Raw genomic sequence first — 17,500 nt, forward strand, 5'->3', positions numbered from 1 at the left:
GCTTGTTAGAAATGTGAAAAAATCCTCGTATAAAATCATAAAGTTGTTTATATATCTATATATATATATATATATATTTAACCTGGAAACGGCAGTGTAAAAGAGCTCACGTATATCACATCTCTTTAAATAACACAAGTACGTTTGTAGATCTGTGAAAGTGAAATGTTTCACTGAATATGATATTCTAGAGCAGGGGTGTCAAACTCAAATACACAGTGGGCCAAAATTTTAAACTTGGACAAAGTCGCGGGCCAACATTGATATTTATTGAAAAAATTGACCTAAACAAGTTCAAACGAAATGGAACAAGCAAAGCTTGATATAACTTAATATTGCAAACATGCAAAATCGAATATCAAATAAAACAAACAAACACATCAATGGCATTCATTTCTTAAATAAAAATCGTATGTCCCTTTATTTTATATGCAGCCTTCTTTAAATTTAAATTTAACAGTAATCTTTTTCCACAGGCTAAAAATAAATGTGAGAATAAAATAACAATAATAAATCAAATGACTAATAATAATATCCTTCAATGAATGTGCAGCCATTCAAGCCTTGGACTAGCAAGAAAAATAAAGACAACTTTAATTGTTGCTCAGTTTGCTCCACACTGATCTACTGTGTTCAAGCCAGAACACCAGCAGAGCATTCTGGGATTTGTAGTATTATTTGCACTGTATGATAATAATTTGGTATTGCCTTGCGGGCCAAATATAATTATACTGCGGGCCAAATTTGGCCCGTGGGCCAGAGTTTGACACCTCTGTTCTAGAGTAACATTTTTGATAATGGCCTTTAAAAAGAAAAGATTCATCCTCATAGTTCACACAGCAGACAATCTAAATATTTTGTGTCCTGATAGCGATGCTGAATAAAAGGTCAGTAGGACACTAAAACCTGCTAGTATTGTTCTCTCCATCTGTGCTGCTAGAGGGCCAACACTACTTTTACCATTAAACTTGCATTTATATTGCTTTTTTATTTTTGTTTTCACTTTTAGATTGATGAAAAAAAGCGCGTGGCGTGCTCAGACAGGAGCTCCTCCTCCAGGCAGGAGGAGGAGACAGACGACGGCCAGCAGGAGGCGCTCTACCAGAACATAGAGTACCAGAACTACACCGCTGAAGAATCCATCTACTCTAATCTCTGACTGCTCTTTGGGATTATTTATAGATAATGCTATATGTCTGGTTTTGTATTATGCATTTACTATGCACATACTATGCATTTATATTAAATCAGGCAATATGATTTTGATACAATGATTATGTTTGTGTGTTAATGTTATAACATATATTTCATTGTCTGTTTCATATTTTTAGACTTTTAGAATCTATGTGAGACAGTGAAAATCCTTTGGCTCTGTAAGACATGATATCTCTGTAAGACATAACAAGGCAGGAGGTTTTTGTTGAATGTTCTGGAGAAGAAGCCAGGTCAGGATGGCCTTGTCCGGGGCAGCAAGATCGTATGCCCAGCTGGCATGACGTGCCGCTTTGTATTGATTAAAACTGGTGAATCAGCGGATCAAGAGGGCGGGACTTCCTGGAGGAAATCGACCAGCATGTTTTAACAAATGTTAGTATTTTAATGTGTTCAGGGAGAGAGACGTGGTTCAGACTTCACCAACTGAAACCCGTCTGTTTGTATCAGGGACATGAGTTTTTGAACCCGGAGAATCTCTGTAAAATGCACATTTTTTGACGTATTGTAATAAAACTTTTGTTAAACTGAGAACTTGGACGTCTCCAGCTCTTCATTTCCCATCAACGATCTGCGCAGAAAAATGGTGAGGTTTTTTCTGTTGGTGACAGATTATCAATTTTCAAGGTTTCCTCATGCAATTTTTCTAACAATACCACAAAGTTAGCAGTATATTTGTACCTTTTGTAAAACCCAATAAATTAACAAAACATTGGAAAACATCAGTGTTTTTTTGCCGAAACATAAATAAGAGAGGCCAGTAATAGACTTCGTGTTGGTTGTGTGTCAGTGAGGGAAGTTTTTTAAATTTACACCTGAAACTCTCAAATGTAGCTTCATACAGCACAGAAGATATGACATTTCTCAAACATTTATTTGTTTATTTTACATTAAAACATTTTAAAACAGTTTAAAACAGTTTAAAACAGTTTAAAACAGTTTAAAACAGTTGGACATTCAAAGGCTGTAATAAAAACCTGTGGTGAGCACATGGGGAGCAGGTCTTCAGCTCCAGGACTGTCTGAGAGAAGAGCTGACTGCTGACAGTTTAAATGTAGTTTTCATGCTTTATGTCATTATTATTTTGACCAATGGTTCTTTACTTGTTGTTACTTCAAGCTCTGATGGTTTCTCTTTGGTGCTTTGTCTCATGTTAAACTGCTGTTTGAGACTCTGTTTGTGAATCTTGTTGTAGTTACAGTAAATCAATCATCTGATTGAGATGCTGTAGATGAGTGTAGATGTCCATGTGTGCAGGAGAAGGCAGCAGCTCAGGGAGGAAGGAGAAGTTCTCCTGCTGCTCCTCACTGGCTGAGTGGGAGGACTCTGTTTGAGTGGGAGTGGGAGCAGAGGGGGACGTCAGCGTGGACGCTGTTCCTGGAGAATCCAGCAGGGGGGCGGGGCTAATAACCTCATGCACTGGAGGCAGGAAACACATCGGCATGCTGGTGTGTGTGTGGGGTGGCTGCACCTGCACCTGCACCTGATGAGGCTGACATGCTGGGGAGGAGGAGGACTCCGTCAGTGCTGCTAGCGAGGAGGAGGACTCCATCAGTGCTGCTCGTGAGGAGAAGGACTCCATCAGTGCTGCTCGTGAGGAGGAGGACTCCACCAGTGCTGCTCGTGAGGAGAAGGACTCCATCAGTGCTGCTCGTGAGGAGAAGGACTCCATCAGTGCTTCTCGTGAGGAGAAGGACTCCATCAGTGCTGCTCGTGAGGAGGAGGAGGACTCCATCAGTGCTGCTTGTGAGGAGGAGGACTCCATCAGTGCTGCTCGTGAGGAGGAGGACTCCATCAGTGCTCCATGTGAGGAGGAGGACTCCATCAGTGCTGCTCGTGAGGAGGAGGAGGACTCCATCAGTGCTGCTCGTGAGGAGAAGGACTCCATCAGTGCTGCTCGTGAGGAGAAGGACTCCATCAGTGCTGCTCGTGAGGAGGAGGAGGACTCCATCAGTGCTGCTAGCGAGGAGGAGGACTCCATCAGTGCTGCTCGTGAGGAGGAGGACTCCATCAGTGCTCCTTGTGAGGAGGAGGACTCCATCAGTGCTGCTCGTGAGGAGGAGGAGGACTCCATCAGTGCTGCTAGCGAGGAGGAGGACTCCATCAGTGCTGCTCGTGAGGAGGAGGACTCCATCAGTGCTGCTCGTGAGGAGAAGGACTCCATCAGTGCTGCTGGTGAGGAGGAGGAGGACTCCATCAGTGCTGCTCGTGAGGAGAAGGACTCCATCAGTGCTGCTCGTGAGGAGAAGAACTCCATCAGTGCTGCTCGTGAGGAGGAGGACTCCACCAGTGCTGCTCGTGAGGAGAAGGACTCCATCAGTGCTGCTCGTGAGGAGGAGGAGGACTCCATCAGTGCTGCTAGCGAGGAGGAGGACTCCATCAGTGCTGCTCGTGAGGAGGAGGACTCCATCAGTGCTCCTTGTGAGGAGGAGGACTCCACCAGTGCTCCTTGTGAGGAGGAGGACTCCATCAGTGCTCCTTGTGAGGAGGAGGAGGACTCCACCAGTGCTCCTTGTGAGGAGGAGGACTCCACCAGTGCTCCTTGTGAGGAGGAGGAGGACTCCATCAGTGCTGCTCGTGAGGAGGAGGAGGACTCCATCAGTGCTGCTAGCGAGGAGGAGGAGGACTCCATCAGTGCTGCTAGCGAGGAGGAGGACTCCACCAGTGCTCCTTGTGAGGAGGAGGAGGACTCCACCAGTGCTGCTAGTGAGGAGGAGGACTCCATCAGTGCTCCTTGTGAGGAGGAGGAGGACTCCATCAGTGCTCCTTGTGAGGAGGAGGAGGACTCCATCAGTGCTCCTTGTGAGGAGGAGGACTCCATCAGTGCTCCTGGTGAGGAGGAGGACTCCATAGAAACGTTATACCTGCCTTAAACATTTTAATAGAAATACTGAATCAAAGACCCTTCATTTGTAGAAACATATAAGTTGTTTTGTGCTCTTTATGTTTAATAAAAGCACAATTGTTTGACCTTAAACTTCAAGGTAAAAGTTCAAGTAAGCTATTTTTTCCTCCACAGTAATAATGTTCAACAGCATTCCAACTAACTTTAAAAAAAACTATTCAACATAAAGACTTCTTGTCTGTATAGTCTGATTATATAATGTAATCAGTGATTTAATCTAGTCAAATATGACATCTTGTTGTCATCACCTTTCACATAAAAACACACTATGACACACTAAAATAGTCTTACCTCCGGCCTTGCTGGGAGCCTCCCTCCTCATCCTTTTTTTGCCCTACACATAAAACAAACATATCAGACTTTCCATCTATCTTTGAGTTGATAAAACCTTTACTCATCACTGACTGTGTAGTGATGTAAATGTTTGTAATAAAGGTTTTATTACATAGTTCTCTCTGACGGACCAGTCGGGGTATCGCTCGGCGTGGAGTTGTCTTTCTTTTGCAGCCTGTTCGTTATATTTCTTCTTCTGCTCTTCTGTCAGAGACCTCCACTGTGGACACACAACAACACACTGTTAGTACACACACACACACACACACACACACACACACACACACACAAACACACAACTACTGGCAGCTAGTGCACAAACACAAACACAAGCATAAAAACAACCAACACAGTGCTCAAAGTATTTCGTTTGTTTTCTGGTCATGGAACCATAAATGAAAAACACAAACACTTTGTTTACGTACAGAGTAAACACTCGTACCTTTTCCCCCAGGACTTTATTAGTGATGGCGGTCCCTTTCCCTTCGTCCTCCACAGCTGATCTCTGCTCCTTTAGGAAGAGCATGAAGGCGTTAGGAGGCCTCTTCACGTACGGACGCTCCTCCTCCTGCTGGCTCTCACGCTTTGTCTTCCTGTAAAACATAAAAGATTTTAGCAAGAAATGATATTTATTCAATTTAAAACTCATTATTGTTAAAAAAATATTCACATAAGCAGATAAAAGACATCTAAGAGTGTGATTAGTAGGGATGCACCATATTGGATTTTTTGCCGATATCCGATATGCCGATTTTTTACTACTAATTTTTACCAATACTGATATATTTTTCCCGCACAACTAATACCCAACAATCAGGGCAAATTTGGCCAATTTCCCAATTGACATAATCAGTAAACAAAACCTGTGTTCACTGGGAACATGTGGAAAGTGCAACTGTACAGCAATTAAACCCAAATCGAATAAAACTACATGAACCTTACAGACTGCTGCTTAAATTCAAATTTAACTTAAATCAGGAGCCGATATGTGACGACACGGTGCCGATATCTGCACCGTGCAAACAAAATCACAAAAAGTACAAGAAATATAAGCAGCTTCAGTCCCTAATCAGAACATAAATAAATAGGTGTTCTCAGACTACACTGCACAATTCTCTGAGCTCCAAACAGAGAGGTGAAGTGCACCTCATTATTATATATTATTATTTAATCACTTTATTATATCGGCGTGTTGGCCAGTGTCCGATGCTTCATTTGCAAGCCAATATCAGCCGATACCAATAACGTACCGACAATATCGTGCATCCCCAGTGATGAGGAGTCTGGCCTGATCATTAGACGTCAAATAAATAAAATAAAAGTGCATTTAGATCAGAACTGTGTGAAGAATCTTACTTTGATTCAGAGAAGCTGAGTGGAGGAGCTGCAGAGACACGAGGAGGAGAGAAATCTGTCACCTCGTACACCATCTCTCCATTCCTGCACACACAGACACACATTAACATCAACACATTAACATGAACACATTAACATCAACACATTAACATGAACACATTAACATCAACACATTAACATCAACACATTAACATCAACACATTAACATGAACACATTAACATGAACACATTAACATTAACACATTAACATTAACACATTAACATCAACACATTAACATCAACACATTAACATCAACACATTAACATGAACACATTAACATTAACACATTAACATCAACACATTAACATGAACACATTAACATTAACACATTAACAACAGACACATCATCACTGTGAGATGATACAGGCACAAACTGTATGAACTTGAGTGTTTGTTACATTCATACAGTGGTGGAAGAAGTATTCAGATCCCGTACTTAAGTAAAAGTACTAATACAACACTATCAAATTACTCCACTACAAGTAAAAGTCCTGCATTCAAAACTTACTGAAGTAAAAGTACAAAAGTATCAGCGTCAAAATGTACTTAAAGTATCAAAAGTAAAAGTACTCGTTATGCAGAATGGACCCACTCAGATTGTTTTATATATTATAAATATATTATTACATTATTTGTATTGATGATTTTATGTAAGCAGGGTTTTAATTTTGTAAAGATATGGCTCATTTAAGTACTTAATATACTGTTATAAGATTTGATAAAATAAAAAAAGTCTAATCACCTTAAATTGATCATATGTTTTATGTTGAATCTCGACCTGAAAAGTAACTAAAGCTGTCAGATAAATGTAGTGGAGTAAAAAGTACAATATTTGCCTCAAAATGTAGTGGAGTAGAAGTATAAAGTTACATAAAATGGAAATACTCAAGTAAAGTACAAGTACCTCAAAATTGTACTTAGGTACAGTACTTGAGTAAATGTACTTAGTTACTTTCCACCACTGCATTCATGTGTTACTTACTGCATCCCAACACAGCGCAGGCCCTGGCCTCGTTTCAGCGTCACCACCGGTGCCTTGTTAACCTGGAGACACACACACACACACACACACACACACACACACACACACACACACACACGTGATGAGACAAGCTGCAGTGGTGACATCCGGCCACCAGGTGTCAGTGTTTCACTTCTTTTAAATTTAAATAACAACTGAAATCTGTGGAGTAAAATCACATCCAGACAAGCTGCAACACTGCAAAAATATATAATAATGTTTTCATGCTAAACTATATCTATATATATAAACTATATATAGTCATGTGGAGGAGAGTGTGTGTGGTAAACCAGCTCTTACTGTCTGCTGAGGAGGAGGAGGAGGAGGAAGACTGGCTGGTGCTGTCAGGACGTTATGAACAGGACAGTGATACGGCCGGTACTATGGAGACAGAGAAGGTTAACTATTGTTAATACACTCACTCAATATATTATGTTATCACTTTAACTGAAATATATACAGGAGCTCGTCCTAAAACAAGAAACCAGACACATCGACTCTATTTAATAGGACTTTAATGCAGCGTTTTCTAGTGGAGCTTTGAACTGGAGCTGCAGGACAAAGACCACTAAACTAAACTAACTAAACCTGCTGCAACTAAACAGTGAAGATGTCCAGAGTGTGTGTTAAAACCAGCTCTTACTGTCTGAGGAGGAGGAGGAGGAGGAAGACTGGCTGGTGCTGTCAGGACGTTATGAACAGGACAGTGATACGGCCGGTACTGTGGAGAGAGAGAAGGTTAACCACTGTTAATATACTCACTCAATATATCATGCAATTCACTTTTATTGTTTAAATATAAACAAATAAAAACAACTGAGCTCCAAGTGTGGACAGCTTCACATTCTGTTTAAATGGCTCTAAAATGCATAATTTATCTGTTGGAGTTTTGAACTGGAGCTGAATGATAAAGACCAACAATGCTGCTAAACCTGCTGCAACTAAACAGTGAAGATGTTCAGAGTGTGTGGTAAACCAGGTCTTACTGTCTGCTGAGGAGGAGCAGGAGGAGCAGGAGGAGGACGAGGAGCAGGAGGAGCAGGAGGAGCAGCAGGTTGACTGGCTGGTGCTGTCAGGACGTTATTACCAGGCCAGTGATACGGCAGGTACTGTGGAGAGAGAGAGAGAAAACATTAACCAGACTGATTCACAAACTCAACTTATTGTTTTATTAACCAACAGTCATTTTTCATGCATGTAACCACACAATCTTTACTGTAAACGGACACACAACACATACAAACACAAGACTGTAAATCTACTTTATCAGACCATATAGATTACCACATTATAAAATAGTTAAAAATGGCTGTCACAACTTACTAAAACCCAAATGTTTTGTTTTGTTCCACCAACAGTCAAAACCTTAACATGTTTAGTTCACAATGATATAAAATACAAGAAGAGAAAGAAGTTGGAAGGATGTGGACAGCATTAAAAAGTAAAACTCTGCGACAGGCTGTCAGTTAAATAAACCTCATTCACAGTCAGAGTGTGTGTTAAACCAGGTCTTACTGTCTGCTGAGGAGGAGCAGGAGCAGGAGGAGCAGGAGGAGCAGGAGGAGGAGGAGCAGGAGGAGCAGGAGGAGCAGGAGCAGGAGCAGGAGGAGCAGGAGGTTGACTGGTGCCTGGTGCTGTCAGGACGTTATTACCAGGCCAGTGATACGGCAGGTACTGTGGAGAGAGAGAAGGTTAACAGCCATAATACACAAAATCAGTTTATCATTTTATTAACCAGCCTTCATTTTTCATGCATGTAACCAGACAATCTTTATTCTAATTACATTTATCAACCAGCTGCCTCACAGTGAACACGTGAAGGGACAACAGAGTAAACTGTTTCCTTCCCTTGTTTTAGCATAAAGTAGTATTGTTTTAACCTACAGTAGTATTGTTTTAACCTACAGTAGTATTGTTTTATCCTACAGTAGTATTGTTTTAACCTACAGTAGTATTGTTTTAACCTACAGTAGTATTGTTTTATCCTACAGTAGTATTGTTTAACCTACAGTAGTATTGTTTTATCCTACAGTAGTATTGTTTTATCCTACAGTAGTATTGTTTCAGCCTACAGTAGTATTGTTTCAGCCTACAGTAGTATTGTTGTAACCTACAGTAGTATTGTTTTATCCTACAGTAGTATTGTTTTATCCTACAGTAGTATTGTTTAACCTACAGTAGTATTGTTTTATCCTACAGTAGTATTGTTTTAACCTACAGTAGTATTGTTTTATCCTACAGTAGTATTGTTTTAACCTACAGTAGTATTGTTTCAGCCTACAGTAGTATTGTTTCAGCCTACAGTAGTATTGTTTTATCCTACAGTAGTATTGTTTCAGCCTACAGTAGTATTGTTTTATCCTACAGTAGTATTGTTTCAGCCTACAGTAGTATTGTTTTATCCTACAGTAGTATTGTTTCAGCCTACAGTAGTATTGTTTTATCCTACAGTAGTACTGTTTCAGCCTACAGTAGTATTGTTTTATCCTACAGTAGTATTGTTTTATCCTACAGTAGTATTGTTTTAGCCTACAGTAGTATTGTGTTAGCCTACAGTAGTATTGTTTTAACCTACAGTAGTATTGTTTTATCCTACAGTAGTATTGTTTTAACCTACAGTAGTATTGTTTTAGCCTACAGTAGTATTGTTTTAACCTACAGTAGTATTGTTTTATCCTACAGTAGTATTGTTGTAACCTACAGTAGTATTGTTTTAGCCTACAGTAGTATTTTTTTATCCTACAGTAGTATTGTTTTATCCTATAGTAGTATTGTTTTAACCTACAGTAGTATTGTTTTATCCTATAGTAGTATTGTTTTAACCTACAGTAGTATTGTTTTAACCTACAGTAGTATTGTTGTATCCTACAGTAGTATTGTTTTAGCCTACAGTAGTATTGTTTTATCCTATAGTAGTATTGTTTTAACCTACAGTAGTATTGTTTTAGCCTACAGTAGTATTGTTTTAGCCTACAGTAGTATTGTTTTATCCTATAGTAGTATTGTTTTAACCTACAGTAGTATTGTTTTATCCTACAGTAGTATTGTTTTAGCCTACAGTAGTATTGTTTTAACCTACAGTAGTATTGTTTTAGCCTACAGTAGTATTGTTGTAACCTACAGTAGTATTGTTTTATCCTACAGTAGTATTGTTTTAGCCTACAGTAGTATTGTTTAATCCTACAGTAGTATTGTTTTAGCCTACAGTAGTATTGTTTTAACCTACAGTAGTATTGTTTTATCCTACAGTAGTATTGTTTTAGCCTACAGTAGTATTGTTTTAACCTACAGTAGTATTGTTTTAGCCTACAGTAGTATTGTTGTAACCTACAGTAGTATTGTTTTATCCTACAGTAGTATTGTTTTATCCTACAGTAGTATTGTTTTAACCTACAGTAGTATTGTTTTATCCTACAGTAGTATTGTTTTAACCTACAGTAGTATTGTTTTATCCTACAGTAGTATTGTTTTAGCCTACAGTAGTATTGTTTTAGCCTACAGTAGTATTGTTTTATCCTACAGTAGTATTGTTTTAACCTACAGTAGTATTGTTTTATCCTACAGTGGTATTGTTTTATCCTACAGTAGTATTGTTTTAACCTACAGTAGTATTGTTTTATCCTACAGTAGTATTGTTTTAGCCTACAGTAGTATTGTTTTATCCTACAGTAGTATTGTTTTAACCTACAGTAGTATTGTTTTATCCTACAGTAGTATTGTTTTAGCCTACAGTAGTATTGTTTTAGCCTACAGTAGTATTGTTTTATCCTATAGTAGTATTGTTTTAACCTACAGTAGTATTGTTTTATCCTACAGTAGTATTGTTTTAGCCTACAGTAGTATTGTTTTAACCTACAGTAGTATTGTTTTAGCCTACAGTAGTATTGTTGTAACCTACAGTAGTATTGTTTTATCCTACAGTAGTATTGTTTTAGCCTACAGTAGTATTGTTTTATCCTACAGTAGTATTGTTTTAGCCTACAGTAGTATTGTTTTATCCTATAGTAGTATTGTTTTAACCTACAGTAGTATTGTTTTATCCTACAGTAGTATTGTTTTAGCCTACAGTAGTATTGTTTTAACCTACAGTAGTATTGTTTTAGCCTACAGTAGTATTGTTGTAACCTACAGTAGTATTGTTTTATCCTACAGTAGTATTGTTTTAACCTACAGTAGTATTGTTTTATCCTACAGTAGTATTGTTTTAACCCACAGTAGTATTGTTTTATCCTACAGTAGTATTGTTTTATCCTACAGTAGTATTGTTTTAACCTACAGTAGTATTGTTTTAGCCTACAGTAGTATTGTTTTATCCTACAGTAGTATTGTTTTAACCTACAGTAGTATTGTTTTATCCTACAGTAGTATTGTTTTATCCTACAGTAGTATTGTTTTAACCTACAGTAGTATTGTTTTATCCTACAGTAGTATTGTTTTAACCTACAGTAGTATTGTTTTATGCTACAGTAGTACTGTTTTAACCTACAGTAGTATTGTTTTATCCTACAGTAGTATTGTTTTAACCTACAGTAGTATTGTTTTATCCTACAGTAGTATTGTTTTAACCTACAGTAATATTGTTTTAACCTACAGTAGTATTGTTTTAGCCTACAGTAGTATTGTTTTAACCTTCAGTAGTATTGTTTTAACCTACAGTAATATTGTTTTATCCTACAGTAGTATTGTTTTATCCTACAGTAGTATTGTTTTAGCCTACAGTAGTATTGTTTTAGCCTACAGTAGTATTGTTTTAACCTACAGTAGTATTGTTTTAGCCTACAGTAGTATTGTTTTAGCCTACAGTAGTATTGTTTTATCCTACAGTAATATTGTTTTATCCTACAGTAGTATTGTTTTATCCTACAGTAATATTGTTTTAGCCTACAGTAGTATTGTTTTAACCTACAGTAGTATTGTTTTATCCTACAGTAGTATTGTTTTAACCTACAGTAGTATTGTTTTATCCTACAGTAGTATTGTTTTAGCCTACAGTAGTATTGTTTTAACCTACAGTAGTATTGTTTTATCCTACAGTAATATTGTTTTATCCTACAGTAGTATTGTTTTATCCTACAGTAATATTGTTTTAGCCTACAGTAGTATTGTTTTAGCCTACAGTAGTATTGTTTTAACCTACAGTAGTATTGTTTTATCCTACAGTAATATTGTTTTATCCTACAGTAGTATTGTTTTATCCTACAGTAGTATTGTTTTAGCCTACAGTAGTATTGTTTTAACCTACAGTAGTATTGTTTTATCCTACAGTAGTATTGTTTTATCCTACAGTAGTATTGTTTCAGCCTACAGTAGTATTGTTTTAGCCTACAGTAGTATTGTTTTATCCTACAGTAGTATTGTTTCAGCCTACAGTAGTATTGTTTTAGCCTACAGTAGTATTGTTTTATCCTACAGTAGTATTGTTTTAGCCTACAGTAGTATTGTTTTATCCTACAGTAGTATTGTTTTATCCTACAGTAATATTGTTTTAGCCTACAGTAATATTGTTTTAACCTACAGTAGTATTGTTTTATCCTACAGTAATATTGTTTTATCCTACAGTAGTATTGTTTCAGCCTACAGTAGTATTGTTGTAACCTACAGTAGTATTGTTTTATCCTACAGTAGTATTGTTTTATCCTACAGTAGTATTGTTTAACCTACAGTAGTATTGTTTTATCCTACAGTAGTATTGTTTTAACCTACAGTAGTATTGTTTTATCCTACAGTAGTATTGTTTTAACCTACAGTAGTATTGTTTCAGCCTACAGTAGTATTGTTTCAGCCTACAGTAGTATTGTTTTATCCTACAGTAGTATTGTTTCAGCCTACAGTAGTATTGTTTTATCCTACAGTAGTATTGTTTCAGCCTACAGTAGTATTGTTTTATCCTACAGTAGTATTGTTTCAGCCTACAGTAGTATTGTTTTATCCTACAGTAGTACTGTTTCAGCCTACAGTAGTATTGTTTTATCCTACAGTAGTATTGTTTTATCCTACAGTAGTATTGTTTTAGCCTACAGTAGTATTGTGTTAGCCTACAGTAGTATTGTTTTAACCTACAGTAGTATTGTTTTATCCTACAGTAGTATTGTTTTAACCTACAGTAGTATTGTTTTAGCCTACAGTAGTATTGTTTTAACCTACAGTAGTATTGTTTTATCCTACAGTAGTATTGTTGTAACCTACAGTAGTATTGTTTTAGCCTACAGTAGTATTTTTTTATCCTACAGTAGTATTGTTTTATCCTATAGTAGTATTGTTTTAACCTACAGTAGTATTGTTTTATCCTATAGTAGTATTGTTTTAACCTACAGTAGTATTGTTTTAACCTACAGTAGTATTGTTGTATCCTACAGTAGTATTGTTTTAGCCTACAGTAGTATTGTTTTATCCTATAGTAGTATTGTTTTAACCTACAGTAGTATTGTTTTAGCCTACAGTAGTATTGTTTTAGCCTACAGTAGTATTGTTTTATCCTATAGTAGTATTGTTTTAACCTACAGTAGTATTGTTTTATCCTACAGTAGTATTGTTTTAGCCTACAGTAGTATTGTTTTAACCTACAGTAGTATTGTTTTAGCCTACAGTAGTATTGTTGTAACCTACAGTAGTATTGTTTTATCCTACAGTAGTATTGTTTTAGCCTACAGTAGTATTGTTTTATCCTACAGTAGTATTGTTTTAGCCTACAGTAGTATTGTTTTATCCTATAGTAGTATTGTTTTAACCTACAGTAGTATTGTTTTATCCTACAGTAGTATTGTTTTAGCCTACAGTAGTATTGTTTTAACCTACAGTAGTATTGTTTTAGCCTACAGTAGTATTGTTGTAACCTACAGTAGTATTGTTTTATCCTACAGTAGTATTGTTTTATCCTACAGTAGTATTGTTTTAACCTACAGTAGTATTGTTTTATCCTACAGTAGTATTGTTTTAACCTACAGTAGTATTGTTTTATCCTACAGTAGTATTGTTTTAGCCTACAGTAGTATTGTTTTATCCTACAGTAGTATTGTTTTAGCCTACAGTAGTATTGTTTTATCCTACAGTAGTATTGTTTTAGCCTACAGTGGTATTGTTTTATCCTACAGTAGTATTGTTTTAACCTACAGTAGTATTGTTTTATCCTACAGTGGTATTGTTTTATCCTACAGTAGTATTGTTTTAACCTACAGTAGTATTGTTTTATCCTACAGTAGTATTGTTTTAGCCTACAGTAGTATTGTTTTATCCTACAGTAGTATTGTTTTATCCTACAGTAGTATTGTTTTAACCTACAGTAGTATTGTTTTATCCTACAGTAGTATTGTTTTAGCCTACAGTAGTATTGTTTTAGCCTACAGTAGTATTGTTTTATCCTATAGTAGTATTGTTTTAACCTACAGTAGTATTGTTTTATCCTACAGTAGTATTGTTTTAGCCTACAGTAGTATTGTTTTAACCTACAGTAGTATTGTTTTAGCCTACAGTAGTATTGTTGTAACCTACAGTAGTATTGTTTTATCCTACAGTAGTATTGTTTTAGCCTACAGTAGTATTGTTTTATCCTACAGTAGTATTGTTTTAGCCTACAGTAGTATTGTTTTATCCTATAGTAGTATTGTTTTAACCTACAGTAGTATTGTTTTATCCTACAGTAGTATTGTTTTAGCCTACAGTAGTATTGTTTTAACCTACAGTAGTATTGTTTTAGCCTACAGTAGTATTGTTGTAACCTACAGTAGTATTGTTTTATCCTACAGTAGTATTGTTTTATCCTACAGTAGTATTGTTTTAACCTACAGTAGTATTGTTTTATCCTACAGTAGTATTGTTTTAACCTACAGTAGTATTGTTTTATCCTACAGTAGTATTGTTTTATCCTACAGTAGTATTGTTTTAACCTACAGTAGTATTGTTTTAGCCTACAGTAGTATTGTTTTAACCTACAGTAGTATTGTTTTATCCTACAGTAGTATTGTTTTATCCTACAGTAGTATTGTTTTAACCTACAGTAGTATTGTTTTATCCTACAGTAGTATTGTTTTAACCTACAGTAGTATTGTTTTATGCTACAGTAGTATTGTTTTAACCTACAGTAGTATTGTTTTATCCTACAGTAGTATTGTTTTAACCTACAGTAGTATTGTTTTATCCTACAGTAGTATTGTTTTATCCTACAGTAGTATTGTTTTAGCCTACAGTAGTATTGTTTTAACCTACAGTAGTATTGTTTTATCCTACAGTAATATTGTTTTATCCTACAGTAGTATTGTTTTATCCTACAGTAATATTGTTTTAGCCTACAGTAGTATTGTTTTAGCCTACAGTAGTATTGTTTTAACCTACAGTAGTATTGTTTTATCCTACAGTAATATTGTTTTATCCTACAGTAGTATTGTTTTATCCTACAGTAATATTGTTTTAGCCTACAGTAGTATTGTTTTAACCTACAGTAGTATTGTTTTATCCTACAGTAGTATTGTTTTATCCTACAGTAGTATTGTTTCAGCCTACAGTAGTATTGTTTTAGCCTACAGTAGTATTGTTTTATCCTACAGTAGTATTGTTTCAGCCTACAGTAGTATTGTTTTAGCCTACAGTAGTATTGTTTTATCCTACAGTAGTATTGTTTTAGCCTACAGTAGTATTGTTTTATCCTACAGTAGTATTGTTTTATCCTACAGTAATATTGTTTTAGCCTACAGTAATATTGTTTTAACCTACAGTAGTATTGTTTTATCCTACAGTAATATTGTTTTATCCTACAGTAGTATTGTTTTATCCTACAGTAATATTGTTTTAGCCTACAGTAGTATTGTTTTAGCCTACAGTAGTATTGTTTTAGCCTACAGTAGTATTGTTTTAACCTACAGTAGTATTGTTTTAGCCTACAGTAGTATTGTTTTATCCTACAGTAATATTGTTTTAGCCTACAGTAGTATTGTTTTATCCTACAGTAATATTGTTTTAGCCTACAGTAGTATTGTTTTATCCTAGAGTAGTATTGTTTTAGCCTACAGTAGTATTGTTTTATCCTACAGTAATATTGTTTTATCCTACAGTAATATTGTTTTAGCCTACAGTAGTATTGTTTTAGCCTACAGTAGTATTGTTTTATCCTACAGTAGTATTGTTTTAGCCTACAGTAGTATTGTTTTATCCTACAGTAGTATTGTTTTAGCCTACAGTAGTATTGTTTTAGCCTACAGTAGTATTGTTTTAACCTACAGTAGTATTGTTTTAGCCTACAGTAGTATTGTTTTATCCTACAGTAATATTGTTTTAGCCTACAGTAGTATTGTTTTATCCTACAGTAATATTGTTTTAGCCTACAGTAGTATTGTTTTATCCTAGAGTAGTATTGTTTTAGCCTACAGTAGTATTGTTTTATCCTACAGTAATATTGTTTTATCCTACAGTAATATTGTTTTAGCCTACAGTAATATTGTTTTAGCCTACAGTAGTATTGTTTTAGCCTACAGTAGTATTGTTTTATCCTACAGTAGTATTGTTTTAGCCTACAGTAGTATTGTTTTATCCTACAGTAGTATTGTTTTAGCCTACAGTAGTATTGTTTTATCCTACAGTAGTATTGTTTTAGCCTACAGTAGTATTGTTTTAGCCTACAGTAGTATTGTTGTATCCTACAGTAGTATTGTTTTAGCCTACAGTAGTATCTGACCCCTCCAGGCTGCTGCTCCTCTCCCTGACCTGGAGCTGCTCTCACCTGTCTCACCTGTCTCACCTGTCTCACCTGTCTCACCTGTCTCACCTGTCCCTGGCTGTACGCTGCTGTCTGACCCTGCAGGTGAGCTGGCTGCATGCTGTGTGACTGGTGCATGCTGGGAGCAGCCATCACTGGTCCCTGCTGCTCCAGCATCAGAGGGTCCGCTCCCATCGGAGCCCACCCACCAGGACCTGCTGCTCCCTGGATCTGCTCCAGGTGAGGCTGGGGGCGGAGCTCCAGCTCAGCAGCAGTTAAAGGAGGAGGAGGAGGAGGAGGAGGAGGAGGAGGAGGAGGAAGCTGGTTGAGTTCGTCGCCCAGTACTTCCATTAAGGCGGAGTAGAGAGTGGAGATCAGCTCTTCACCATCTATCTCCTGTAGTAAACCTTCTATATCTGCGCTGGGCTCCATGCTGCTGCAGATGTTCTCTCTGAACTCTGACAGGAAGCTGCTGCAGACAGGAACATCATATATATTAGATTTGATATCACACTAATTCAGAGATATATTAGTTATTACTACATTTCTGTGACAGCTAGAGTTACTTTACAGCTTTCATTTTATGGCTCTTGTGCAAAAGCAGATGTTTCAATGTGTTCTTCTTTTTTATGTCGTTTTATTTTATTGCTTTTTATATTCCTATTATTTATATTTTTGCATCTATTTATTTATTTTAATCTTGCACCGACAAGAATGTACTTCATTTTGTTGTATATGAGACAATCAAGATATTCTATTCTACATTAAAAATACACGATCGGCTCACAAGTTGTGACGCTTTCTGTTGGTTTAACTTCTCAACAACATATAATAACTTTATAATAACTTTACTCAGGCCAACTATACCATTAAAACACTGCTGTTAATGCATCAATACAAATAATACTATATAATATAATATAATGTTATCAGGAGAAGCATGATGAG

At 36.5% G+C, this 17,500-nt stretch overlaps 2 protein-coding genes across 2 annotated transcripts; one reads left to right on the forward strand and one right to left on the reverse strand.

Moving 5' to 3' along the window:
* The first annotated feature begins 2,654 nt into the window (after positions 1-2,654).
* On the forward strand, positions 2,655-4,085 carry LOC131960346 (histone-lysine N-methyltransferase SETD1B-like). The gene is made up of 2 exons (XM_059325557.1): positions 2,655-2,660; positions 2,721-4,085. The coding sequence occupies exons 1-2, from the start codon at positions 2,655-2,657 to the stop codon at positions 4,083-4,085; spliced, it is 1,371 nt and encodes a 456-aa protein (XP_059181540.1).
* A 276-nt stretch (positions 4,086-4,361) lies between these two features.
* LOC131960599 (transcription factor 7-like 1) lies at positions 4,362-16,747 on the reverse strand. The gene is made up of 8 exons (XM_059325890.1): positions 16,622-16,747; positions 7,511-7,588; positions 7,168-7,248; positions 6,829-6,890; positions 5,807-5,890; positions 4,893-5,043; positions 4,563-4,670; positions 4,362-4,451 (listed from the first exon to the last, which is right to left on the reverse strand). The coding sequence occupies exons 1-8, from the start codon at positions 16,745-16,747 to the stop codon at positions 4,362-4,364; spliced, it is 780 nt and encodes a 259-aa protein (XP_059181873.1).
* Positions 16,748-17,500: the final 753 nt, after the last annotated feature.

The sequence above is a fragment of the Centropristis striata genome, chromosome 1, assembly GCF_030273125.1.
Source record: "Centropristis striata isolate RG_2023a ecotype Rhode Island chromosome 1, C.striata_1.0, whole genome shotgun sequence".
In the NCBI taxonomy this organism is placed as follows: Eukaryota; Metazoa; Chordata; class Actinopteri; order Perciformes; family Serranidae; genus Centropristis; species Centropristis striata.